Source organism: Oryctolagus cuniculus, chromosome 7, assembly GCF_051225735.1.
Source record: "Oryctolagus cuniculus isolate XC-2025 breed Fujian yellow rabbit chromosome 7, ASM5122573v1, whole genome shotgun sequence".
NCBI classification, from domain to species: domain Eukaryota; kingdom Metazoa; phylum Chordata; class Mammalia; order Lagomorpha; family Leporidae; genus Oryctolagus; species Oryctolagus cuniculus.
In genome coordinates this window covers 158041721-158069252 of record NC_142873.1, presented here as the reverse complement: position 1 = coordinate 158069252, position 27532 = coordinate 158041721, and the positions used below count along the sequence as shown (strand labels likewise).

The window sequence follows — 27532 nt, the reverse complement described above, 5'->3', positions numbered from 1 at the left end:
GACAGGCCCTGTTTTAACCCCGAGAAACGGCAGGGAGCGACTGCCTCGACCGCGCACTCGGGAAAGGCCCGGGAGGGTTCCGTGCCGAGGCCCACCCTGGGCAGGGCTCCAGGCGATCCGCTTCCCCTCCGCACGTTCTGCTTCCTGCACTTCTTGGGTGGACATGCCTTTACTTTTACACTCAGGAGGGAAGGCAGAGGAGAGAACCAGTCTTCCGGGAGCCACCTCGCGTTCCCTCTCCAGACTTTTCCTCCGTCTGAGGGCAGTGAAGAAGCGGGAGGACGCACAGGCGCCTCCTGAGATGCGGCCCGGACGCGGGCTCTGCTGTCACCGCAGGCGCCTTCGTGCCCGGGGGCCGGTGCGGACTTCTCCAGAAGCCACCACCTCCGAGGCCCACCTGCCCAGCTGCCTCTGTCCTCCTGCTGGAGCTGTGACGGCAGCCAAAGACCAGTCGGGAACCAGCTTTCCTCCAGTAAAAACCAGTTTAATACTTTAAAAATGCATCTGTACAAAACCAGCAGCGCCGCGTGGCGCCTGTAGTCCACTGCGTGGTCCCCAGCGTCTCTCCGGTCATTATCTCTTGGGCCAGTTGTGCCTGAAGCCTCTGCAGAGACAGGGGAGAAGAGTGACTCCCTCCGGCCGGGAGGGAAGTCTGTTCCCGCCAGTGTGTACAGTGTGGCGCCCGTAACAACGCTGGCACAGCCGGGGGAAGGGTTTGCTCGCGGGCTCAGGAGCTCTGCAAGGCAGGGCAAGAGGTGGCCTGCAGAGGCCACGGCCCCACGGCAGGGCCTCAGGATTTCATACTTATCACTAAAACATCCCTCAGCTACAACCCCCCACATTTACTTGTTGTCATTCCTAAGAAACAGGCTGGCCTAGGAAAATCTGTTCTCAGGTGGCCCTGGGGACGGTACAGGAGAAAGCTAGAACGATGGGACTTGGAGTCCTGGGAACATGGCCACGTGACAGATGGCACGGAGCAAACCACCTCCCCTCCCCTCCCAAACGACAGGGAAAAGGCCCCACCCCTGAGCTCCGGGAATGGCGGAGCAGGTCGGGGCTTCCCACTGGGCTCCTGGCCCCGCCGCCCCCACGCACCTGTCGGATTTGCCGGCTGGAAAGGACATGCTCTTGTTTCCCACTGACTGCTTCAGTTTCTTGGCTGCGACGCATTTCTGAGAAGAAAGGAAAGCACTCAGGCTGGGGGAAGCACCGCTGAGGGTGGACAGCCAGGCACAGCCCGCAGCACCACAGGCGGCTCTGGCTTCCCGGGGCTGCACGTGAGGCTGAGCTGGGCCAGGGCCAGGAGGGGCACCCAGCCGCTCCCTCCAAACCCGCAGCCATGTTCAGCTGCCCGGCCCGAGTACCCATGTGGGCAAAGGCAGGCTGCTGCCACACCAAGGGGTCTCTGTGGCCCATGGCTGCGATTCCCACGGCAACAGAGCACGACCCTGAAAGCCACACCCCAGCTTTTACAGCTGTGAAACACTTGTGAACAAGTGCCGGCGACAGCTGTGGGTCGCATCTGTCCCTGGGGAGAAACGTGGCCGAGGGAGAGGATTCCTCAGCGGACGCGGCTGCTGGGCCAGGGACGCGGTCTAAGATGCGCCCTGGAGCACGCCGGTGTCCTACCTTGCCAGATGAGCTCTGCTTGTTTGGGTCAAACTGGGAGGAAGGTTTGGATTTGCTGTCACCTGGAAGGGAAGAGAGAAGAGAGGCTGATGACGCAGCAGGCTTGTAACTGGGCTGCAGGCTGTCCGTGCGGAGGCCTGTACAATGTAAGTCAATACACCACGGCCTGCTCACAGGTCCGTTCTCGGGGCGGGGCAAGCACTGGCTCTTCGCCCCATGGGGAGCCATGCTGTGCCAGATGAGGTCACAGTTAGGGACCTGGGCCTCAAGCACCCGTGTGGGCAGTGCCGTAGTGCTTCCTCTCCCTCCCACAGGGGGCGTTCCTTTGGAGGCTGTCATGGGGCCAGGGGGGCCACTGGCCACCCCTCCAAAGTACGTGGACTCTCCAGGCTAAGGGGCCACATAAGTCCATCTCACGGCATCAGGTGTGTGCAACAGAGGGAAGCTGTGGGTGATGGAGCCCGAGGTCTGAGCCAGGGCACTGCTGCCCGCGAGCTCCAGGCCAGGAGGCACAGGCCCCGGCCTGCGGCACTGCGGCCGCTCCAGCTCCCAGGCTGGCCACCTGCTGCTCTTACTTTCTCCCACCTCGCCAAGGGCCCTGGTTCTGTCCTCACCAGCAAAAGCCTTGAAGTCTGACTGGCTGTAGTCGTAAGGGGTGAAATCTTTTCCTGATGGGTCTGGGGCCTTCAGCTTCTTGGAAGTTCTGAGTCGTTTCTTCTCTTGTTTCTGTTCCGTGGTGCGGGGGTCACTTGTCGCCCGCTCTCGCTTCTTGGCAGCAGTTTCTAGCTGCAGAAGGAACGCAGCCAGGCATGAGGTGTGTGAGTGGGGGGGACGGGCTGAGCACCCCCGCCCATGCGCCTGCGCCACAAGTCCAGGTTTTGGATTGCGCAGTCCTGCACATGTACACGTGTATACGATTTATCTTGGGACAGGACCCAAACATAGACACAAAATTCATTTCTGCTTCGGTTACACCTTATACATGGTTTCAGCAGTTTTAATTAAACATCTTTAACACGGTTGTGCATGAAACCGTTTCATGGTGTGAAATTTTCCACCTGGGGCATGTATCAGTGCTCCAAACGTTTTGGATGTTGGAGAACTTCCCGATTAGCACTGTGATAGCTGGGGACGGGGCTGCCTGTGGGCCACGCGTGGAGTCAGGGCTGGCGAGGAGAGTGGGGCCGGGAGTCTGAGCGAGCTGGCAACCAGGACCAGCACTCCGACGGGGGCCAGCTGGGACAAGCATCTGACGGACAACGACACCAGGCCATTGACGAAAGGCAAGGGACAAGATTCCCACAGGGAATGAAGTGTTTGGGGTGAGGTGGGCCACACAGCAGGCTTAGTGCCCCAGCCACTCCTCGAGTCCAGTGGGCTGGCACAGGTACCTCCACCTGGGGCGGAACCATCCAAGGGGAACTGCAGCATCAACCTGCTGAGGGGCCTGGACGAGCCAAGGGGAGCTTGGAAGAGGGCGGCACGGGGTGTGAAGCAAGGGTCAGCCTTCCTCTGGGACTTGATGGGGGAATCTGCCCACAACCAGGGCAGCATTCGGCTTCTCCAAAGGAAAGACAGGCCAGCACGTACCGCAGCCTGCTGCCGCACGGAGATGGCCTGCTCCGCCGCGCCTTGGTTCTCTTCCTGTGTTTCCTGTGCCTGTTCCCGGGTGGCTGCAAGAGACGACCTGTCTGTGGAGTGGCGCAGCCCGCCCCGCCCCGGCGCGGCCTGTCCACAGGGGTCAGCACAGTTCTCCCCCATCTTCAAGGAGGAGGGCGCAGCCTGGGCACTCCTCTCATCTTCAGCTGCAACCTCACCTGACTTCCCGCCCTGCCTGTTCTCTCCTCTGAACCCCACGGCATATCCACGCACACCTGACTTCCGAGGAAGCTTCATTAAGACGACCATCACTGCAAGGACCAAACCAAAGCCTCGTCCCCTCCCACCGACGGCACCTCCATCCTCGGGGTGCTCAGGACAAAACCTCGCATCCTGAGCTCCTTCCCCCCTCCCCTGCGACATTCAACGCATCATCACAGCTCACCGGGCTCCTGCCCTTCCCTCCGTAACCTCCTCTTGACACAGCAGCCGCAGCGTCTCCTGGGCTCACGCCCCCTGAGGCCTCCCAACGCACTCGGAACACAAGGGAAAGCCCCCACGATGGGCCGACGGCTCTCCACCTCCCACCTCGTCTTCACCCTCGTGCTCAGCCCCAGGGCCCCTCGCTGCTCCCTGAGCCTGACCAGCAACCTCTGCTCCAGGCCCTTGGACTCACGACTGCTGCAGCCCCAGTCAGCGTCCTGGTGAGACGGCTTCCCTAACCCTGCCAGGAACAGCCACACTGCCCCCTCAGCCCAGGCACTCTCTCTGCCAGGACCTGCGGCGGACACGTCAGCCTTTACTGCCTTGCTATCGGCACACCCTCGGCAGAGGTGGCTCCTCAGGGCGGGACTGGGCGGGCACAGCTCCCTGCTGTCTGGCACTTTGCCGAACAGCGGAACAGACAGGACGGAATAGACAGACCGATGCGCAAAGTGCCGGAGTGAACAAGGAAGTGAGGGCTACCTGTTCGTTCAGCTGCCTTCTTCTCGGCAGTTTCCTTTGCATCTTTCTGTCCCTGTCCCTGGCTCGCCAGCTTCCAACGGTTGCTAATCTGCAATGAAAACAAATGTAACAAAACCGCACACGCAGCCACGAGCGGGGCCCAACGTTTTTAACGAGGTGACGCAGGGCACGCTAGCCTCAGAACATGGTCTGTCACGGGTCCCAAAGGACACAAAAAGCAAAACCTCACGCTGCCTTTGTTTATAGTTCTTATTAAGGACAAAGTGCGACTGCGCTGCAGGCACCGGGCGGGGCCTTCACAGCTGCCCTCCCGCTCAGTCCCTCCTGAGCCCGGCTGGGGCAACGGCTCTCTCCCGTGAGAAGCTGGCTCGGGCAGGCGAAGCAGCTGGCCGTCCAAGCAACACGGCTACTAAGGGTGGGCTGCTGCAGGCAGGACTTGCAGGACTGCCAGGTGTCTTTCTGACACGACATTCACCTGTGGCTCTGGAACACAACCGGAAGACCTGAGACAAACGCGGCAAGGCACGCACAGCTGTTCCACGTGCCACGCTCGGTGGGGTAAGGACTAAGCCCCCCCCCGACCCTCTGCTTCCAAAGTCCGCAGGCAAACCCTGGGCACATCAGGGTCTGCGCAAGGCCATAGCTGTGGGAGCCATCAGAGTGGACCCTCCCTGCAGGGAACACGGCAGCCTTTCAGCCACAGGGCCAGAAGTCATTCAATTTACAGTGCCGGCAGAAACACACCACACTGCAGAAAATGCAAGCCGTCACCTCCCAGAGCCTTAGGACACAGACGTGCGATGCGTCACTGTGTGCTTTACTGCGTGCAAACCAAACCCAACTGGAAAACAAACCAACACAGAACTGCTTCTTCAGTTTTGCAAATGTCTCTGAGAATCTGAAGATGCGGCCCCTCCCTAGAAACCAGAGCGCGTCTGTTCATCTTCAGGGGGTCTAGGCACTGAGGAAGCCCTTCCATCCAGGAGCCAGGCTAAAGCAGCAGCCTGTTCACGAGGCTAACTCCCCCTTTTTAGAACAGCACTCTTGGAAGAGGTGCCAAATCCACTTACTTCGTAGATTTTTGAGGATGGATCAAACTTTGCTGCCTGCGAGATGTGAGCCCGGTGCTCCAGCGAAGGCAGGAACTGGAGAAGAGAGAGGTCTGTGAGCATGGAGCCTGGATCACAGTCCGGGGCACCGTGTGAGGGCACTGTGGGTGGCAGCTCAGGAGGACCCAGCTCGGGGATTGCTGTCAAGCTACAAGGAGCTTATGCTACCGCCTGTGCTGCTGGCATCCCGCACTGGAGTGCCAATTGAGTTCCTGCTATTCCGCTCCTGATCCAGCTCCCTGCTAAGATGCCTGGGAAGGCGGCAGACTTGGGCCCCTGCTACCTATGTGAGAGACCCCGATTAGCTGCTGGCTCCTGGCTTCAGCCTGGCCCAGATCTGGCTGCGGTAGCCATTTGGGGAGTGAACCAGCAGATGAAAGCTCTCTTTCTGTCTTTCCCTCTGGCACTTTGCCTTTCAAATAAACAAATAAGGCTGTTAGGGACCTGGGTCACCTCCTGCTGCTTTCCCAGGTGCATCGGCAGGGAGCTGCGATATGGGACACTGGTGTTGTAAGCAGTGGCTTAACCCACGGCACCACCACCCTTGCCCAATAAGCAAATCTCTGGAAGCCCACAGCTCAGGCTCTTGACCTGAACTCCAGAGACACTGCACACACAGCACCCAGAGGCGTCCTCTCTCCAGACGACTAGCTGTCCAGGTGAAAGGCGCCTACGGGTACAGAAATCGCTGCTTGTTCTGCAGCCCTGTGCACACACCACGGCTTACCATCCTAAAGGGGTTTTCAAAGGACTCCATGATGTTCTGGGCTTTTTTCTGGGCGACGGTTAATGGACCCTTGCCATTTTCTTCAGCACTAGGTTCCTGTAGGGACAGACCAGAAACGACCACTTGTAACCGTGCTGGCTCTGTGACACCAGGAGGCAAGTACAAGAGTTAACAGCAATGCTGGCATGCGGCGCGCGCACAATCGAGCTGCTGCCTGAGACGCTGGTATCCCATCCCAGATGCCAGTTCCAGTCCCTGCTGCCCCGCATCTGATCCAGGTCCTTGCTAATGTGCCAGGGAAGGCAGGAGGTGGCCTCTGCCATCCAGGGGGACCCAGGTGCAGTTCCAGATACCTGGCTTTGGCCGGGTCCAGCCCAGCTTTTGCAGATATTTGGGGAGTGAAACAGCAGATGGGAACTCGACACTTCTCCCTCTCTGTCACCCTGCCTTTCCAATAAATAAAAATGGCTAGTTTTTCTTAAGCTCTCCTATTTATTAGGTCCTGCACCTGTAATAGCACCCAAGGAGTATCTGATCAACCATTCTCACTGTCTTACGACCTGGGAGGTACAGTCACATTATCCGCAAACGACTGGGAGACGGTTCTGAGAAATAGAGTGTCAGGCGATTCTGTTCCTGAAGGAACACTCTGCAGTGCACTCGCACAAACTCGGGGACTACGATGCCCCTGGGGGACACTCTTACAGGGCCCCTGTACGTGCAACCTGCTGTTGACAGGAGTCATCACACGGTGCACGACTGTCATGTGTGGGTTTAAAATATTTTGCACCAAAATAAACATCTTCTAATTCCACTCTTCCACAAACATTTTAAAGCACCCTTGTTGAGGCCGGCGCTGTGGCGCAGTGGATTAACGCCCTGGCCTGCAGTGCTGGCATCCCATATGGGCACCAGTTTGTGTCCAGCTGCTCCACTTGCGATCCAGCTCTCTGCTATGGCCTGGGAAAGCAGTAGAAGATGGCCCAAGTCCTTGGGCCCCTGCATCCATGTGGGAGACCCCGAGGAAGCTCCTGGTTTCAGATCGGCGCAGCTCTGGCCATTGCGGCCAATTGGGGAGTGAACCAGCGGATTGAAGACCTCTCTCTGTCTCTCCTCTTTCGAATAAATAAATCGTTTTTAAAAAAAGATTTATTTTATTTATTTGAAAGTTAGAGTTACACAGGAGAGGCACTGCACCCAGTAGTCACTCTGGTTGACTGAAGCTCGGCGTTTCCTCATGGACTGCTGAAACAAGTCAGCCTAAACGCAGTTAAAATGCGACTTGGGACACCCACATCCTATACTGGGGGGCCTGACTCAAGTCCCAGCTACCGCACACTTCTGCTTCAGCCGCCTGCTAACGCACAGCCTGAGTGGCAGCAGGAGGCAGCGTCAGCAGTGGGGTCCTTGCCACCACGTGGGACACCTGGACGGAGTTCTTGGCTGGCTTCAGCCAGGCCTAGCCCTGGCTGTTGTGGGCATCTGGGGAGTGAACTGGTGGACTAAAGATCTTTGTCTAGGGAACGGCGCTGTGGCGCAGCTGGTAAAGCCGCTGCATGCAGCGTCGGCATCCCAGTGGGCACCGGTCTTGGATGGTCTACTTCCAATCCAGTTCCTTGCTAATGCGCCTGGGAAAGTAGTGGAAGATGGTCCAAGTGCCTGGACCCCTGCACCCAGGTGGCAGACCTGGAAGAAGATCTTGGCTTCTGATCGGCCCAGCTCCAGCCACTGTGGCCATTTGGGGAGTAAACCAGTGGATCGAAGAGGTCTCTTTCTCTTTGACTCTGCCTCTCTGTAACTGCCTTTCAAATCAATCTTAAAAAAAAAATTTTCTTTCTGCCTTTCAAGTTGAATGAAAATAAGCAAGTCAACAAAAACATGAAAAAAGAAGACAGCTGCAGCCAGTGCTGCGGCTCAGTGGGTTATGCTGTCGCCCGAGACTCTGGTGTCCCATATGGGCGCTGGGTCGAGTTCCACAGCTCAGCTCCGATTCAGCTCCCTGCTAATGCACCTGGGAGAGCGGAAGATGGCCCAAGTGCCTGAGCCCCTCCCATCCATGATGGTGACCCAGACGAAGTCCCCGGCTCCTGGCTTTGGCCTGGCCTACCCCATGTTGTGGCCATTTGGTGAGTGAACCAGCAGACAGAAGATCTCTCTCTCTTCAAATAAATATTTTTTAGAAATAGTAGCTAGTTGTTAAAACTAACTAATAAGAAAGTGGAGTCCCAGGGCAGAGCTCTGCAGTCACCACTTGACCTCTGTGGGCTCTGGCCCAGTTCTGGCCCAGCGGGAGAGCCTCCGTCTGAACGCACCTCCCGCTCCTCTGCTCTGAGCCCTGGCCACGCCGGCTGCCGTCCCTACACCAGACCAAACGGGTTCTGGCTTCTCTCAGTTCTTTCTGAAAATGATGGCTTTTTCCTACCACACCTGCTGCTTGTGGTATTCCATTTTCTCTAAGTATTTTCCTTTTTCTTGTTTATTTCATTATTCAGCCATTCTGGCCAACAAATACATGCTGGTCTTCCTTTTACAAGGAGCCTGGAGTTCCAACTGCTGGCAGACACCAGGATGGCTCTGTCACAGTCACATGCAAGCTGCAGAAACATGGCCCAGCCCAAGCCAGTCTCAGGTCTGCACAATGGCGGTCACTGACTACGACAACCGTGACCGTGTCCCATGTCTTCCAGGGACAGGACACGTGGTTCTGCCCACTAGTGCTCAGCTGGCTCCTGGCTTTCTCTGTGAGCCATGGCACGGAAGACAGTTTCCAAAGGTCCTCCTCTTCAGCACCAGAGCATGAGAGGGTGTGGCTCAGCAGGAAGGGGTCTGTGAGCGCCTACTCCCCAGTGCGTCAGTGAGCGCTCACTCTACCCTGCCGCGGGTCTAGACGGAAGCGGCTGCTTCTCCAAGTTCTGCCTTTGTCACCTCAGGCCACACCTCCTCCCCCCAGGCCCCACACTCTGAGGGTCTCTTCACACACAGAGCTCCTGAGTCCCTGAAGCGCCTCCCCACAGCCCGCCTCCTCCAGCGCATCTGTCTCTGCCCCCCACGGTTGGGTTTTACTTCTTTATTGGTCTCAAAGTGTACGCAGCCCTCCGGCCACACACCCCGACCCAGCAACCCAGTGAGGCCCCCGAGTCTACACCTCAGTGAAGCTGCCACACTACTCACACTGAACAACGTGATGACAGCGGTAGCGATGAGGCACTGCGTATCCAGAGACGTCTCTTCTTTTTGGTCGGGGAAGAGGCTTGCCTCTTTCTGAACTGGCACAGACCCTGGAGGCATGGAAGTCAGCAAGGTCAAAGCCCAGTGGACGTTCCACAAGGCAGCGGGCCCCGCCTCCGCAGGGGAGTCCAGGGGCCTCGCCATTACCGTTGGCTGGGAGGACTGGGTGGCCATCTGGAGGGGCATGGGAGCAGTCATGCGGTCCAAAGAGAACATTCTCCAATGTCTGCATCAAAGGAAACCATCAGGCCCGGTGTGAAAGCTGCAGGCGCACCAGGGCTTTCTGCCAGCCCCCTCAGTGTGTGGGAGCCAGCTCGCCACCTCGCGCGCGGGGCAGGACAGGAGACTCTACCTCGGCAGCGGGCAGCGGGCCGCTCTTCCTCACTCCTGCGGCAGCTTCGGACTGCGGAGCGAAAACAGAGGCACGTGAGGCGGGCGCCTGCCGCGGGGACACCCACGCCCCTCCAGACCCCGGATTCCTGTGCTCTCAGCCCTTCCAGTGCCTGGCGCTCCAGTCATTCACAAACGACAGGACAGAGCTCTGTGCGGGGATGCGGCACAGCACAGAGGACCCCGGGAGCTTGAGGAAGCCCCTTCCCCGCCCCAGCTTCCTTGCGCTGCTCGGACAAGCGGCAGAGCGAAGCAAGCAGCTTTCTCGTCAACATTATAAAGCGCTTATTCTCAGAGAAACTGATTCTCAATGTTTCTGGGTCAGCAATCTTCCAAAACATGATTTCTATCACATGCTGACACTGCTGCTGAGTTGCGTATGCTAAACTGTCCTAATAAAATGCAAATCAAGAGGTAGATCTATTTTTAACAGGAAACATGAGCTACGTGCAGCCGCACCCCCACAGACGTGACACACCTGTGCTTCGTCTACACTTGTCTGAGCCTGACACCATCTCCCGCACAAAATCAGCTCTTTCTGAAACCCCGTTTCTATCCATTGTTCCCTATTTCCTGTCACCCAGGCTTTAAGTCCAGAGGCGTCTCTCACGCCATCTCCGTCACCCCAAATCCAGTTGCCACTCACATGACTCCCCCCAGTACTGGGTGCTCAAAAGCGCTGGGCAGCCCCTGGGCATCTGTTAGGAAGGCCCATCCACTGTCTGCTTGGATGCTTGCAGACTTGCCCTGTCCGCGCCAGCCTGGGACCCTCACAGCTCCTCAGGTGCTCACTCTTCACATCCGGACTCTGCCGGCCTCTCAGAACCAGCGCCGTGTGCTGGGCCCCTCCATCTCATCTTGCCACAGAAACCGCTGCTGACCGACAGCTACTTGGTATGGCCATTACAGGTTACTTGCTGTTGGGTCAGCAGATGCAAGATTGAAGAATAAGAAGGGTGAGTTTTAACTCAAGACCATCACAAAGAGAAAGCAGCTAAAGTGAAAACCACATCCCACTGGATTGCCGAGACCCCCTTATTTCTTTAGGGTTGTTTAGAAGGGCGCTGCTGTACACAGGAGACCACGAAAACCACAGGAGGAAGGTGTCGGGAGAAAGAACAGCCCACTGAGCGGGGCAGCCCCTTAGCAGAGAGCTCTGTACCTTGAGCAGGGGCATCTCTCGGGCCTGTTGGACTAAAAGATGCATCTCGTTGATCTGCTGCCGTACAAGAGGTGGCACGGGGTTGCAGCAAGCTATGATGCCCTGCGGTTCCCTGAGGACAAGGACAAACACATAATTTATCAGACCTAGAGACACAGCCCTCAGAGGCTTCCAGATAGGGATAACCAACGGGCAGAGCCGGGGGCCTCGGCCAAGCTGAAGGCTAAGGAAACAAGTTCATGTCCGGCTGGCCCAGACTAATCACGCTTCTGTGTGCTCTTGCCATGCCAGGCTCTCGGAGCCCAACTCCTGCACCCTGGGAAGAGCAAGAGGCAAGTCTCCCGGCACTGCTCATTCTCAAATCTGTGAATTTTGTTTCCTGTTTTGTTTCCTTCATTAACACCAGAAAGTGTTCAAAGTCAGGAGAGATGCTCTCCTTTGCAGGAAAGAACAGAAGAGAGTCTGCGACGTCTCCCCTTGTGGGCGGACGGCATGGCTCAGACTGCACTCCGCTCAGTGTGCTGCACTCAGCTCCAGCTCAGGGTTTGGTCCTCACACGGCAGCCCTGGGCAGAAGTTCTGGGTTCCTGCGCTTGCTCCCTGCCACGCTCAGAGCATTTATCTTCCCTGGGTAAACAGCCGTGGGGAACAGCCGTCAGAGAAACCTGCTCTGGGGGCCGGGGCACGCTAGCCGTGTTCAGACTCACTTGGGCAGTTCCTCAGCTATCTTCAGCATCATGTGGTTTGGCAGTACGTATCTGGAACAAAACACACCAGATCATCACGTCAGATTCAGCCAGAGCTTCTAGGAAACGCTCCGACGCAGGGGAAAACAAGCCTTGTCCATCGCTTCCTCGTACAGGGCCCGGTTCAGACGAGGTGTGGAGAATCTGGGTCCCTCACCCATAGCTTTCATCTTCCCGGCGAGCGGTTTTATCCCTCCAGGCAAACAGCAGCTGAAACGCCGTCAGCTGCTGCGTGTTCAGGTGCTTCTTTTGCTTCCTATACAGTTCAAGGTAGGACTCGTCGGTGAAGATCGGCTTGATGAATTTCTGCAGAGTGTTACAGGACAGGCAAGACCAGTGGGAATTAAGAGTGTGCCCCAGGCGCTTCAAGACGCTGGGCTCCGTCATCAACGTACAGAGCAAACCTAAGAACCAGGGGCTGATCAGCACGTGGGAGCAGGCCTGCGGCAAGCCGTACCTTGAGGCAGAGGTCCCTGCTGCGCTGCCACACCACCTGCAGCTGCGTGGGCTGCTCGTTGCCGCGCTCCCACAGCTCCAGCCGCATGCGGTCATAGATGTAGAGCAGGTAGTGGGTGTCATCCCGGGCGTAGCTGAGCATCTCCTCGGGCAGAGGGCTGGGGACGCAACAGAGGACGTGGCTTCACGGACTGCCCCCAATGACAGCAACTCAAGTGTGTACCTGGTGGCTGCCAGGACTACCTTGGACCCTTTTCACATCAAAGATGTTTTCCCAGCCAACACTGACGATGGTAACATCACCACGCCTGGCATTTGTCCTCTTACACGGTTAGAAATGAGGGCACTGTGGCTCTGGGTGTCTGTCCCTGGACAAGTGCCTTCTCTCTCACCAGAGAAACGGGCACAGGCACCCACGTGCTGCCGTGAGGATTACCCAGGACACCAGCTCTGCAGCACCCAGTGCTCAGTAAGGAAGTGGTTTTGGGGGTTTTCAGTTTTCACCTTCTGTTTGACTTTAGTAGTCCAAATACACTTTTGTTTTGATAAAGACTGCGGCAGATAGAACTGGAGAGACGTGCAGGGCATCTGCCCATGATAGCTACAGCCTCAGCGAGGCAGTGCCGTCTACACACGACTGCCCAGAACCAGGCTGCCACAACCTGACACAACACTGAACGTGTTACAGACCAACTGTGCACCCTAGGAAGCTGTCTCAAGGCGCGTACAACCATCCCTGGGTGGGAGACCCGGGATGCAGAGGGCAGACTGCTGGAGGCCGACAGGGCACAGTCTCACAGAACTGGCCCACATGAACTCCACGTTAGCAATTTCCTGCTGCCTTTATGCTCTGAAAACACCGGCAGAAAAGCCTGAATGCAGGTCTCCGCGCTGAGGCTGAGAGCAAACACACCCTCTTCTCCCTACACGTTGGGCAAGAGCAGACTGACCGTATCCTCCAGTCGGCCAGCTGGTACTGCTTGTCCGAGTCCACGCTGCAGTAGAGTTTCAGCAGGTGATCCAGGGAGTGCCTGCCCAGGTTCAGAAGGCGCGCTGCCTGGTGGGTGTCAAACATGTTCACGACGTACAACCCGAAGTCCTTCTGCAGCCATTCGATGTCGGAGTCAGCACCGTGGAAGACCTGAAAACAAACCCAGGGTCCTGGCACAGAGACACTCTTGCTCTGAAGTTAACTGTGCCTTTAGGTTACTACACATTGAAATGTGACACCAACATGAAAATTAAGATGTGGTTTTAAACGTGCCTTTAAAACAATTTTTTAAAAAAAGATGTATCTATTTATTTATTTGAAAGGCAGAGTTACTGAGAGAGAGGGAGAGGCAGACAGAGAGAGATCTTCCACTACTGGTTCACCCCCCAGATGGCTATAACAGCCAGGGCTGGGCCAGACTGAAGCCAGGAGCCAGGAGCTTCTCCCAGATCTTGGCCATGGGTGCAGGGTCAAGCACTTGGGCCATTTTTTGCTGCTTTTTCCCAGGCGCATTAGCAGGGAGCTGGATCGGAAGTGGAGCAGGCAGGACATGAAACAGCGCCCATTCGGGATGCCGGTGCTGCAGGCAGCAGTTCAACTCGCTGTGCCGCAGTGCCAGCCCCCGGCCTTCTTTTATGCTGTCTGAAACTGTTATCAGCCAATGATATAAGAAAACAATTCTATTAGCTAAAAGTATATTAAGTCCAAACTATCTTGAAGGCATTAGCATGTTGCAGGAGTCAATAAAATGAACTCACATTTTTTTGGTTGGTAACGAGCTTTGCCTTAGCTGTTCTAAAAGAAACAAAATCAGTTTAGCCTGTGACACCACGGTAAGGGAAATGACAGGATTCCCTCCAGTTCACTGGTTTTCACTGCAAGAATCAAAGAGATCACGGAGGGGCTGGTATTGTGGTGCAGCAGGGTAAGCCACCGCCAGGGACACCAACATTGCACAGGAGCGCAGATTCCAGTCTGCTGCTCCACTTCCGACCCCGCTCCCTGCCATGTACCAGGGAAAACACAAGAAGGCTTTGGCTTGGCTCAGCCCTGGCTGTGGCAGCCATTTGGGGAATGAACCAGTGGACAGAGGATCGAACTCTCCTCTATCTCTCCCTCTTTGTAACCCTGCTTTTCAAATAAATAAAATAAATATTTACAAAAAAAAAAAAAAAAAAAAGGTACTGAAAACTGAAAGGGCTGGCTGACCTTGACGATGGTAGGGTTGGTGAGGCTCTCGTTGAGAAGGTACATTTCGCTGCGAAGCTCCAGGGTGTCGATGATGAAGTCTTCCGTTCGTGTGGAGACCTGCATCAGGCAGGTCAGCCCCAGGAAGCTCCTGTAGGAGTGGTGCTGAATCACACAGACAGGGACAACAGGAAAAGAAACCCATCTTAATCTCAGTAGGTTTTCCTTTGCCTATTTTGTAAATCGAAGTCCTATGAAAATCATCACTGAATTCATGGAAAATTTAAAAATTTCATTCATTGTCATTACAAGATACCTCTAAGTCCACAGCAAATTCTTGACAATTCAACAGCTTTTCGTTGAGTTCCACGAGTTTGTCCAGGGAGGATATGAAATGGCAGGGTGTCTCGTGCACTGGTCGGTACAACTAGACCAAGAAAGCACCGTGAGAAGCAGGAAGGGATATCAAAGATCTTCCTCCACTAAAGTAAACAACACCAAGGTCAATGCCCTGAAGTCACAACCTTCACTCTAAAGATGTCTAAGAAAGGTCAACATTACAATCAATCTACTCGTTGGATTCCCTCTGGACTACCCAGACACTGCCCTAAATTAAGGTTGGCACTAACCTGGGGTTGTGGCTTTTGAAGCACTGAGTCTGGTGGAGAAAAGTGATCCAGTTCATACTGATAAGGATGTGCAAACCTGAATAAACAAACACAAAAGAGAAACCTTTTTCATTAATTTCATGATTCAAAGGAAAGATTGCTTTTATTCAATTTGTAAAAACAAGTGAAACAAGACCACGGTGAAAATAACTTCCCTTTATAAAGCTTATCAAATAAACCAGCTGATATTTGTTTGAAACTCACTTAGAGAGAGAAGGAGGCAGACAGAGAGAAAGATCTTCCATCGGCTGGTTCATTCCCCAAATGGTTGTGATGGCCAAGGCTGGACCAGGCCAAAGCTAGGAGTCAGGAGCTTTATCCATGTGGGTACAGGAGCCCAAGCACTTGGGTCATCTTTGACTGCTTTCCGAGGCACATTAGCAGTGAGGAGGATTGGAAGCAGAATTGCCAGGACTCCAACTGGCGCCCACAGGGGATGCTGGTATTGCAGGCAGCATCTTAACCTGTGACGCCTCAATACCAGCCCCCAAAGAAACCTATTAAGGAGCAGGAATCTGGCCTAGCAATTAAGATGCTGCTTGGGATACCTGCAGCCCAAATCTGAGTGCCTGAGTTTTGAGTCCTGGCTCTAATTTATTTATTTATTTAGACAGGCAGAGTGGACAGTGAGAGAGAGAGACAGAGAGAAAGGTCTTCCTTTGCCGTTAGTTCGCCCTCCAATGGCCGCTGCGGCCAGTGCACTGCGCTGATCCTAAGTCAGGAGCCAGGTACTTCTCCTGGTCTCCCATGGGGTGCAGGGCCCAAGGACTCAGGCCATCCTCCACTGCACTCCCGGGCCACAGCAGAGAGCTGGCCTGGAAGAGGGGCAACTGGGACAGAATCCGGTGCCCCGACCGGGACTAGAACCCAGTGTGCCGGCGCCACAGGCAGAGGATTAGCCTGTTGAGCTGTGGCGCAGGCCCCTGGCTCTAATTTCAATTCTACTTTCCTGCTAATATGTACCCCGTGAGACAAGCAGTGATGGCCCAAGTGGTTGGGTCCCTGCCACCTATATTGAGTTCTCAGCTCCTGGTATTGGCCCTACTCAGCTTTGGCTATTGTGTGCATCTGGGGACAGAACCTGCCTGCCTCTCTCCCCATCTCACTGCCTTTCAAAAAAAAAAAAAAAAAAAAAAGACAAACCAGAAACTCAAAAACAGTAATTTTTGAAAAAAGAATTCAGGGCTGGTGTTGTTGCACAGTGGGTTAAACAGCTGCCTGCACTGCTGGCAAACCACATGGGTACCGGTTTGACTCCCAGCTGCTCTGCTCCCGATCCAACTCCCTATTAATGTGCCTGGGAAAGCAGTGGAGGATGGTCCAAGTACCTGGGCCCCTGCCATGCACGGCAGACCAGAAGGAATTCCAAGCTTCTGGCTTTGGCCACTGTGGATCATTTGGGGAGTGAACAAGTGGACAGAAGATTTCTCTTTCTCTGTGTCTCTCCCTGTTTCTCTCTGCCTTTCAAATACATAAATCTTTTTTTTAAAAATTGATGTTTTGACAACTGTTGACTTTTTGAAAGTCTGCATTTATTTAATTCATTTTGGAGGCAGGCAGGCAGAGAGAGCTCTAATCTTCTAGTTTACTCCCCAGTGCCTAGGAGCTGGGAACTCAATCCACGTCTCTCATGTGGGTGGCAGAGACCCAAGTACTCAACCACCACCTGTTGCCTCACAAGGATGTGCACCAGCGGGAAGCTGGAATCTGGAATGCAGCTGTGACTAGAACCCAGGCACTTCAATCTCAACTGCTGGGCCAAACCTCTGCACCTCTAATTTTGCTCTGACATCTGTAAAATGGGAACAAGGGCAAATGGACTGCTGAGGGTTAAAAGACACAGTGCTGGGCATGTCCCCGTGAACACTGTCGAGGTGAGACCCACCTGCTGTCTTGGACACATTTTACAAAGGGGGAGAGTGAAGACGTGGCCTGGGGGCAGGCAGTCACCGCAGGGAGCTCAGACGCGGGCACTTACATGTCCTGCTCAACCTGCTGGGTCCTCTGCTGATGGATGAAGTCGGCCAGGGCAGGGGGCACGTCCAAGTCCTCGGGGCGATCCTGTGGGCGTTCCCGCCTTTCTTTAGAGAGAGCTGGAGACCCGGGAGGTGACAAGTTAGCGCTTTCTGGTCGTGAAGGGGCTGAGCGGCTCATTTTAAAGAAAGAAGGAGGCAGAGACCCTTCCCCTTCCCCGTCGGACTGAAAGGAAGCCCCCGTACTGCAGAGTTCGGCGCTGCTTACCCCGCGGGAGGGGTTTTTGAGCGTTGGGCTTGACGAAGATTTTCGGGAGAAACGGTGTGTTGGAATTGTCAATCTTCTCTCGAAACCTGAGTTGAGGTCGGATGATGTTTTTCGCATGAAGCAGTCGGAAGGTTTCAGATTTTGCTTTTTTGCCATATTCTCCTGCCTAAGACCAACACATGCAAATATTCTAACACAGCAACTTGATGAATTAGATAATTAAATTCCAATTTATGCGTGCCAAGGACATAAAAACACTGCAAAGCCATTCATTTGCATTTAAGAATGCATGAGGGCAGGCCAATGTAGGCATCCTGTATGGATGCTGGATCAAGTCCTGGCTGTTCCACTTCTGATCCACCTCACTGCTAATGGCCTGGGAAGGCAGCAAAAGATGGTCCACGAGCTCAGGCCGCTGCACCCACATGGGAGACCCAGATGAAGCTCCTGGCACAGACATGGCTGTAGTAGCCACTTGTGGAGTGAACCAGCACACGGAAGATCTCTGTCTCTCCTTCCCTCTCCCTTTCAATAAATAAAATAAATCTTTAAAAAAAAAAAAAACAAAACATGATATGTCTGTGTGAGACCAGAGATTACAAAGTAAAGAAGAGGGTAGTCAGGTTGTGTGTTTATGAGAGTAAGTTGGAATAGTCCTGTGGCCAAAAAGCTGAACAAAACCACAAATCAGAACAGGCAAAAGCCCTGCTGCACACCGACACGGAGGGCCTCAGTGCGCGCTGAGAACGAGACTCACCTTCCGGTTCCAGCTGGACACAATTGTCTTGGGGACCTGCAGTCCTGCAGGAAGGACCGGCTGCTGATTCTTATTCACGCCTGACGCCTCGTCCAGTAAAATCCCCTAAGAGTAGAGAGGTATTTTCAATAGCTCCCTTTCAAGGTTAACCCAGCTTTAAGAAACATTCTCAGAGAATTACGTATAGAGAATATATGCCTGAGAGTAGATCAATTCAATGCATTTATCCAAATACCACGTTGTGGGGTGGGAACTGTGCTGGAGGGCCTGGAGCCGAGTCCCAGCTCCACTTCCAGTGCCGCTTCCTGCTAACGGCCACCCTGGGACACAGCAGCTGATGGTTCACACACTTGGGTCCCGGTCACCCACGCTGGAAACACAAATGGAGTTCCTGGCTCTGGGACCTTGCATCCACTGATTCATCCCCAAATGCCCATGGCTGCTGTGGCATCCGGGTGTGAACCAGCAGGTGGAAGACCTCTCTCTCCTTCCTCTGCCATTCTCCCCTTCAAGTGAACAAATATAATCTTTAAAAAATACACCATGGCACATACCATAAATATATGCCATTTTTATTACTTAATTTAAAAACCGCTTAAGAATTTAGAAACAGATCGACTCAACGTGGAAGACGGACTGAGGGAGTCATGCCGGAAGGCATTAGTTTGGCCAAGGACAGGCAGTGCAGTGATCACCCACTGTCAGCTCCGGATTGTGCTGGAAACTCAGACGTGACTTAGCAGCGCGTGGCCCGATGGCGCCCATCACACACAGACAGTGAGCTCCAGAATGAGCACGGTGGTTCTCAGCTACCTGCACCACCAAGCAGGTGTGCGACAGCACTCTGGGCACCGCTCACAGGAGCGCACCCAGGAGACAGGTGGCAGCACGGCAGGACTCAAAATCAGAAAATAGGGAGGAGCCACTCAAAGACCCGTGTGCATTTACAGCAGGGAAGAGATGACTTCAAGTACAGGAGAGCGGGAGTTAACAACTCTAGGGACGTCACGTGGCTGAGGGCTGGATGTGTTTTGGAGGACCACTGTTGTGTTTCTATAATATTCTGCTGAAAAATTAGGCATATAGAGTGAGTTAGGAAAATACAAATTTCCTTTCAAACCTGCAGGTTGGGATATTTATTAGCTTTTGAAAAACAGCAAAAATGGACAAAATTTTGATTGGGTTGATATAAAGGTCTCTCAATAGGATCTGCAAATGTGGAATGAATGCAGATTTTTAACAAGGCATTTTATTTATTTATTTAAAGATTTATTTATTTGAAAGACAGAGCTACAGAGAGAGGTAGAAAAAGAGAAAGAGGTCTTTCATCCACTGGCTCACTCCTCCGATGGCTGCAATGGCCGGAGCTGCGCTGATCCGAAGCCAGGAGCCAGGGGCTTCTTCCGGGTCTCCCACATGGGTGAAGGGGCCCAAGAACTTGGGCCATCCTCCACTGCTTTCCCAGGCCATAGCAGGGAGCTGGATAGGAAGAGGAGCAGCTGGGACTAGAACCGGCACCCATATGGGATGCTGGCGCTTCAGGCCAGGGCTTTAATCTGCTGTGCCACAGCGCTGGCCCCTATTTGTTTATTTTTTAAAGATATAATTATTTATCTGAAATGCACAGAGAGAATTGATCCTCTATACACTGGCCCACTCCCCAAATGCCTAAAAAAGCCAGGGCTGCGCCAACTGAAGTCAAGAGCCAGAAACTCAGTCCAAGTCTCCGCCGTGGGAGGCAGGAACCTAAGCCCTTGGGCCATTCATTCCTGGTCTCCGAGGCACATTGCACACTAGTAGAAAGGTGGATTGAAGTGTGGAGTTGCCAGGACTTGAACTAGGCACTCGGATACAGGATGCGGGGGCCTTAAGCAGTGGCCGAACCCACTAGGCACCAAAATGCCTACCACTATTAAGGCATTTCAAAAATACTATTTTGGTGCCAGTGCTACGGTGTAGTGGGTAACAGCTGCCGCCTGATCGAGCTCTCTGCTATGGCCTGGGAAAGCAGTATAAGATGGCCCAAGTCCTTGGGACCCTGTACCTATGTGGGAAACCCAAAAGAAGCTCCTGGCTTCGGATCGGCACAGCTCCGGCTGTAGCAGCCAATTGGGGAGTAAACCAGTGGATGGAAGATATCTCTCTCTCTTCTTCTCTCTGTTAATTCTGACTTTCAAATAAATAAATAAATCCTTAAACAAAAAAAAATACTATTTCTGAGCAGGCACTGTGTCCCTGGCTTGGGATGCCCACATTCCGAATAGGAGTGTCAGTTTGAGTTCTGGCTCCTCTGCTTCGAATCCAGCATTTTTGTTAATGCACACCCTGGGGGGCAGTAGATGATGGCGCAAGTGCTTGGGGCCCTGCCACCTATGTGGAAGACCTGAATCAAGTTTCAGGCTCCAGCCTTTGGCCTGGCCCAGCTCCGGCTGGTGCAGGCATTTGGGGAGTGAGCCAGTGGATGTAAGACCTCTCTTTCTCTACTGCTCAGCCTTTCAAGTAGATGAAAATAAGTCAATCAACAGAATCAGAATTTCACAGGGCAGCGACGTTTTGAAGACAATAGCAGTTTCTTTGGAGACAAACTATACTAACCGTCAGAAGGGAATGTCATCGCTGGTAAGCACTATTGAACATTCTTTTCTTTTTCCAAGGTGCTCGGGTTGCTATTTGCATTTTTTTAGTACGAAAGTTCTCTTTGTTAGTTATCATCGACGCAAGCTGAACAACTCACCACTCTCTCCAGAATCACATCATTGGCATCAACTAGTAAATCAAACTTGTCTTCCAGTTCGGTCACCTTACTCCGGTCCTTAATACTGCTGCGACAGCCGTGGTACTGCATTACCCTGCTCATGCTAAGGAAAGGAAAACAAAGTTTGCTTACTCTTATTTGTTCAGAATCTGGGAGAACACTCCCGTGGCTCAGACTATTTTTAATCAAACTAGTAGAACTTGCACAGTTTACAGCAACCTCTATTTTTTAAAAATTTTTAAAGATAGTTACAGAGAGAGGTAGAGACAGAGAGAGGTCTTCCATCTGCTGTTTCACTCCCCAGATGGCTGCAACGGCCGGAGCTGCACCAATCCGAAGCCAGGAGCCAGGAGCTTCTTCCAGGTCTCCCACGCTGGTGCAGGGGCCCAAGGACTTGGGCCATCTTGTACTGCTTTCCCAGGCCATAGCAGGGAGCTGGATCGGAAGAGGAGCAGCTGGGACTAGAACCGGCGGCCACATGGGATGCTGGTGCTTAAAGCCAGGGCTTTAACCTGCTGTGCCACAGCTCCAGCCACTACAGCAACCTTTAAAAAATACTGCGAGGACCCGTGCTGTGGTGAAGGTTAAGCCTCCACCTGTGGCGCTGGCACCCATATGAGTGCCTGTTCGAGTCCCAGCTGCTCCATTTCCGATCCAGCTCCCTGCTGACAGCCTTAGAAAGCAGCAGAAGATGGCCCAAGTACTTGGCTCCTGCATGCGTGTGGGAGACCTGGAAGAAGCTCCTGGCTCCTGGCTTCAGCCTGGCTCAGCCCTGGCTGTTGCAGCCACTTGGGAAGTGAACCAGCATCTCTCTCTCTCTCTCTCTCTCCCTCTCTCCCTCCCTCCCTCCCTCCCCCTCCGTGTCTGTAACTCTGCCTGTCAAATAAATCTTTAAAAAAAAAAATAATGTAAGATGTGTAGCTGTGGTCAGTTCACTAAATCTTGTTAAGACTTCCCTCAGCTGTTAACTGAAAACGTGAGTGAAATTACCCCAAAGCTTCCTTTAAATTTAAAAAACATATGACACTATGTAAATAATGTATAGCGCATTAATGGCTTTACATGGCAAATCTGAAAGGGTTTCTCAGAGCTGGCACTGTGGGTGAAGCCACTGCCTCTGATGTTGGCATCCCATACAGGTGCTGGTTCAAACCCTGGCTGCGCTACTTCTGATCCAGTTTCCTGCTAATGCGCTTGGGAAAGAGCATGGCCCAAGTGACTGGGCCCCTGAGCCCACACGGGAGACCTGGAAGATGCTCCTGGCTCCTGGCTTTGGACTGGCTCAGCTCCAGCTGTTGCTGCCATTTGGAGAGTGGACTACTGGATGGAAGACTTCTCTGTCTCTCCCTCTCTAACTCTGACTTTCAAATAAATAAATATCTTAAAAAAAAGTCTCTAATTTGGTCAGGCAAGATTGATGTTTATGTTTTATCTCTCCTAATACATTTGTTAGAAAGTTAATACCTGTGACTCTGCAAGTCATGTGAGAGAATACTGCACCTAAGTTTTAAGTCTCATATTAATTCAAAAGATTTGCTGTGACCAGTATTGTGATGCAGTGGGATAAGCCATTGCCTGCAACTCTGGCAACCCACATAAGCACCCATGCAAGTCCCAACCCCTCCACTTCCAATCCAGCTCCCTGCTAACACACCTGGGAAAGCAACGCAAGATGGCCCAAGTGGTTGGATCCCTGTTCCCAGGTGGGAGACCCGAATGGAGTTCCATGCTCCTGGCTTTGGCCTGGCCTATCCTTGGTTGCTGCGGTCATTTGGAGAAGGAACCAGCAGATGGAAGATCTCTCTCTCTCTGCCTCTCCATCTCTTTGTAACTGTTCTCAAATAAATAATTTTTTTTCTTTTAAAAGATTTATTTATTTTACTTAAAAGTCACAGTTACACAGAGAGAGGAGAGGCAGAGAGGCAGAGAGGCGGAGAGAGAGAGAGAGATCTTCCATCCACTGGTTCACTCCGATGGCTGCAACGGCCGGAGCTGTGCTGATCCAAAGCCAGGATCAGGAGCTTCTTCCAGGTCTCCCACGTGGGTGCAGAAGCCCAAGGACTTGGGCCATCTTCTACTGCTTTCCCAGGCCATACCAGAGAGTTGGGTTGGAAGTGGAGCAGCCAGGACTTGAACCGTCGCCCAAATGGGATGCTGGCACCACAGGCGGCAGCTTTACCCCACAGTGCCCGCCCTCAAATAAATAAATCTTAAAAAAATTACTGCCTATTGATAAAACAATCCATCGATATCTATCTTTTTAAAATATTTATTTTGGAACTGGTGCTATGGTGTAGCGCGTAAAGCTGCCATCTGCAGTGCCGGCATCCCATATGGGCGCTGGTTCGAGTCCTGCCACTCCACTTCTGATCCAGCTCTCTGCTGTGGCCTGGGAAAGCAGCAGAAGATGACCCAAGTCCTTGGGCCCCTGCACCCACGTGGGAGACCCAGAAGAAGCTCCTGGTTCCTGATCATCCTAGCTCTGGCTGTTGCAGCCAATTAGGGAGTGAACCAGAGGATGGAAGACCTCTCTCTCTCTGCCACTGTCTCTCTGTAACTGCCTTTCAAATAAATAAATATCTTTTTTTAAAAAAGATTTTTTATTTATTCATTTGAGTGGTAGAGTTACAGAAAGTGAGAAGGATATACAGAGAGAAAGGTCTTCCTTCCGTTGGTCCACTCCCCAAATGGCTGCAATGGCCGGAGTTGCACCAATCTGAAGCCAGGAGCCAGGTGATTCTTCCCGGTCTCCCACACAGGTGCAGGGGCCCAAGGACTCGGGCCATTTTCCACCGCTTTCCCAGGCCATAGCAGAGAGCTAGACGGGAAGAGGAGCAGCCGGGACTAAAACCGGAGCCCACATGGGATGCCGGCGCCACAGGCAGAGGATTAACCTACTGTGCCATGGCGCCGGCCCCAATAAATATATCTTAAAAAATATATTTATCTGAAAGGCAGAGAGAGAGAGAAAGAGAGAGAGAGAGAGAAGAGACAGAGATCTCCCATCCATTGGTTCATTCCCCAGTGGCTTCAATGGTCAGAGTAGGGCCAAGCTGAAGCCAGGAGCCTGAAACTCCATCAGGAATTTATTTTAAAATAAATCTTTAAGAAAAATTTTTAGCCGGCGCCGCGGCTCACTAGGCTAATCCTCCGCCTAGCGGCGCCGGCACACCGGGTCTAGTCCCGGTCGGGGAGCCGGATTCTGTCCCGGTTGCCCCTCTTCCAGGCCAGCTCTCTGCTGTGGCCAGGGAGTGCAGTGGAGGATGGCCCAAGTGCTTGGGCCCTGCACCCCATGGGAGACCAGGAGAAGCACCTGGCTCCTGCCTTTGGATCAGCGCGGTGTGCCGGCCGCAGCGCGCCAGCCGCGGCGGCCATTGGAGGGTGAACCAACGGCAAAAAGCAAGACCTTTCTCTCTGTCTCTGTCTCTCTCTCTCTCTCACTGTCCACTCTGCCTGTAAAAAAATAAAAAAAATAAATAAATAAAATAAAATATAAAAAAAAATTTTTTTTTTAAACCAAGTAGCGTTTACTGGTTCACTCCCCAAATGGCAGCAATGGCCAGGGCGGGATCAGACCAAAACAGGGGCTTCTTCTGGGTCTCCCACATGGGTGCAGGGGCCTAAGGACTTGAGCCATCTTCCATTGCTTTCCCAGGCACATTAGCAGGGAGCTGGATTGGAAGTAGAGCAGCCAGGTTTTGAGTGGCACCCATCTGAGATGCCCGTGTCACCTGCGGAGGCCTAACCTGCTACTCCACCACGCTGGCCCCACTGTCTTATCTTCCAATCTTCTATCTTAGAAAAACAAATTTCAAAAATAGTATCTACCTATTTGTGTTCATTTATTTCATTAACACAAGGAGACAACATGTGTATAGTACATACCAGTGAAGTAGCCGGTCTCCCTGTGTTTCACAAAATGCCTGGAAGCCGGGAAAACTTCGGTAAAAATCATACTCATCGCCAAACTGGGGCAGGCCTGCAGACGCCTTGGTGACGGCCACCACCGACGCGAGAGCAAACTGTCAAAACCAGAGAAGTCAGGTTCACACGGATCCCTGGCCATTCAGCAAATCAAAGGCCTCCTATTAACACACTATGCTGGACACTGACAATATGCAGTCTTCATCCACCCAAAGAGCATTTCGTGTAGCTGTCTCCAAGCCCTGTTCTAGACCGTGAAAATACAGTGAGGAACACAGAACCAGAGGGGGCACGGATAAAGCTGCGTTTGAATCTTGGCTCTGCCAACGGTAACCTGTGATCCTGGGCAGGTTACCTACTTGGGCCTTAGTTTCTTCGCGTGATAAACGGGCACAGTGAGAAGTGCCTACTCCACCGAGCTGTGAGAATTAAATGAGCTAATGAGGTCACTTACGACAGTGCCGGTGCGTAAGCGCTATTCCTACAGGTTCAGCGCCATGAGCTCTCTACAGGAGTTTCCCGTATTTTGTTTTCATCTTGATAAGTCTGGAAACAACGGTAGCATCTTCCACACAGGTCGCCTACTACCCACGACTGAACTGTTTATGGTTGTTAGTGCCAGGCAGTTCTAATTTTTTTTTTTTTTTAATTTTATTTGAGAAGGGGGTGAAGAACACGCACAAACGCATTCCCACCTGCTCTCAATCCAGGTCTCCCACGTGGACAGCAGGAACTCAGTGACCTGAGCCATCGCCACTGCCTCCCAGGGCCTGCACTGGCAGAGGGCTGGAGCCAGGAACTCAACCTGGACCCAGGCACTCGGAGAGAGAGATCTCCTGTGTGCTGGTCTGCTCCCCAAATGTCGGCACCAGCCAGGGCTGGGTGAGCGCAAGGCCTCCACGCAGGTCCCACATGCGGCGGCAGGGACCCCGGCCATCATCAGCTGCAGCAGGCTGGGTGGAGGTGCTGGGACCGGCGCTGCCACATGGGATGCCGGCGACCCAAGGGGCAGCCCAGTCGGCTGTGTATTAATGCCAGTCCCCGACTCTCCATTTTTATTGTTGCAACGAGAAAAAAAAACAGAAGTGGCTACCACAGACCAACGATGCTGGAACAGGAGACACCCAAACACCATGGCTGTGGGTCGTGTGAATAAACACTTCTCAAGAGCAAGTGGGGGAAGCTGAGTCGTGGCGGGGGGCCGGGCAGCCTGAGCGCACGAAGGCCTCAGAATCAGGGCCGCAGCGAGCCACATCGGTCACCAGGGCGCTGCTAACGGCACCGGCACCGGGCGAGCGGGGCTTCGCAGGGTCTGCAGTGCAGGGGCCGCGCACCAGGCGTGAAGCCGGTTTCACGCTCGTCCACACAGACGAACCCCGCGATCCTAAAGGAGGCGCTGACTGCTGTGCGAGGCAGTGAGGGGAGCGCGCCCGGCTGGCAGCTTTAACAGGTGCCATTTAAGCCGGGTCTGGGGTTACGCAGCACGAGCCCTCACGCAGGGCCGGGGGCTTCGGGGCCCACCCGGGCTCGGGGAGGGGCGGCCGGGGGCTTCGGCGGGAGCGAGGTCGCGAGATCTGGGTCATCTGGGTGACAGGGAAGCCCACTCCCAGGACGCGGAGTCGGCCCTCCAACACGCGAGTTCGCGTCCGGGCCCCATCCCCGCAAAGGATCCCCTCGCCCGGGCTCTGAGGCGGCTTGGGCCGGCCCAAAGGGCCGCGGACTCACCTTCACGAAGCTGTCCGCGTCGGGGAAGCCGGGCAGCACCATCTCGCCGCTCGTGCTGGTCGCCGACGGGGCCTTGGGCTCCCGGGGACTGGGAGGCGCCATGTTTGCGGCCTGCCCGGCTCGTCTCGCGAGAGTGTCTCCGCCGACGCGACGCGCGCGCACTGCGCATGTGCAGAGGCCGCCGGCGCAGCCTTCCCGCCGGAGGCGGCCTGCGGGCGTGCGGCGGGTGTGGCAGCCGGGCGGGACCCTCAAGTTCTTTGTATCATCCTAATAGCCCTGGGAGCCAGGGTCGGACCCGGGCCGACTTGTAGTCCTACTAGGCCGGCTCCTGCCAGGCCGGGGCTCGGGGTCCCTCGCCCGCTCGATCTGGGCTCCTCCATTCCGCTGTATTTTCCCTTTGGCTTCATTCCCTACACACACGCGGACATCCTCTCGGTGAAAGGGGGAGAAAACCCGCCTCGCCCCCCATCTTCCAGCCACCTCGCACCTCCCTCGCCCTTCACGGGTAGGCTGGGCACGCCCGCGTGCCCGCTCACCGCCGGCGGGCACGTTAACGCCCGGGCGGACCATCCCCCATTGCTTTCCCAGGCAACATTAGCAGGGGGAAGTGGGGCAGCCAGGACTCGAACCAGCATCCGTATGGGATGCGGGCGCCACGGGCAGTGGCTTACCCATAAATCGATTTTTGGGGCCAGCACTGTGGCATAGTGGGTTAAAGTGCAGCCTGCGGCGCAGGCATCCCACATGGTTGCTGGTTCGAGTCTCGGCTGCGCCACTTCCAATCCAGCTCCCTGCTAATGCTCCCGGAAAAAGCAGCAGGTCCCGGGCCCAGGTCCCTGGCTTCTACCACCCACATGGGAGACCCAGAAGAAGCTCCTGGCTCCTGGCTTTGGCCTGGCCTGGCCCGGCCCGGCCCAGGTTGTTGTGGCCATTTGGGGAGCGAACAGTGGTTAGAAGATCTCTGTCTCTCCTTCTGTCACTCTGCCTTTCAAATAAATCAACAAATCTTTTTTTTTTTTTTAAAGAGTGACAGAGAAGGGGGCCAGAGCCTGATCTTTCATCTGCTGACTGATACCCAAGTGCCCACAACAGCCACTGCTGGGCCAGGCCAAAGCCAGAAGCCACGTGGATGACGGGGACCCAAGTACTTGGGCTATCACCCACCGCCTTCCCAGGTGTGTTAGGAGGCTGAATCGGAAGCAGAGTGGCCAAGACTCAAACCAGCACTCAGGGGGACACGGGCATGCCAGGCCACGCCTTATGAGCCCT

The 27532-nt window shown here is 54.1% G+C and overlaps 1 protein-coding gene across 4 annotated transcripts; it reads right to left on the bottom strand.

Annotated features, from left to right (window-relative positions):
- Positions 1–463: 463 nt before the first annotated feature.
- Positions 464–26465, bottom strand: EXOSC10 (exosome component 10). Of its 4 annotated transcripts, XR_016210267.1 has the most exons (26): positions 26264–26465; positions 24500–24636; positions 20594–20717; positions 17860–17964; positions 17103–17268; positions 16840–16954; positions 14823–14898; positions 14510–14620; positions 14215–14358; positions 12965–13155; positions 12016–12172; positions 11716–11864; positions 11520–11570; positions 10814–10925; positions 9614–9664; positions 9409–9487; positions 9205–9311; positions 6034–6129; positions 5268–5342; positions 5052–5114; positions 4198–4285; positions 3223–3305; positions 2247–2418; positions 1633–1694; positions 1099–1175; positions 464–604 (listed from the first exon to the last, which is right to left on the bottom strand). XR_016210267.1 is itself a non-coding variant. In XM_002723352.6 (25 exons), exons 1-25 carry the CDS (start codon positions 26363–26365, stop codon positions 574–576), a joined length of 2661 nt encoding a protein of 886 aa, XP_002723398.2. In that variant the 5' UTR covers positions 26366–26464; the 3' UTR covers positions 464–573. The 4 variants fall into 4 exon arrangements, 3 of the variants coding, with proteins under 3 accessions (XP_002723398.2, XP_089155444.1, XP_089155443.1); XM_002723352.6 differs by lacking the exon at positions 5052–5114 and having other exon boundaries at positions 26264–26464; XM_089299318.1 differs by lacking the exons at positions 5052–5114; positions 16840–16954; positions 17103–17268 and having other exon boundaries at positions 26264–26411.
- Positions 26466–27532: the final 1067 nt, after the last annotated feature.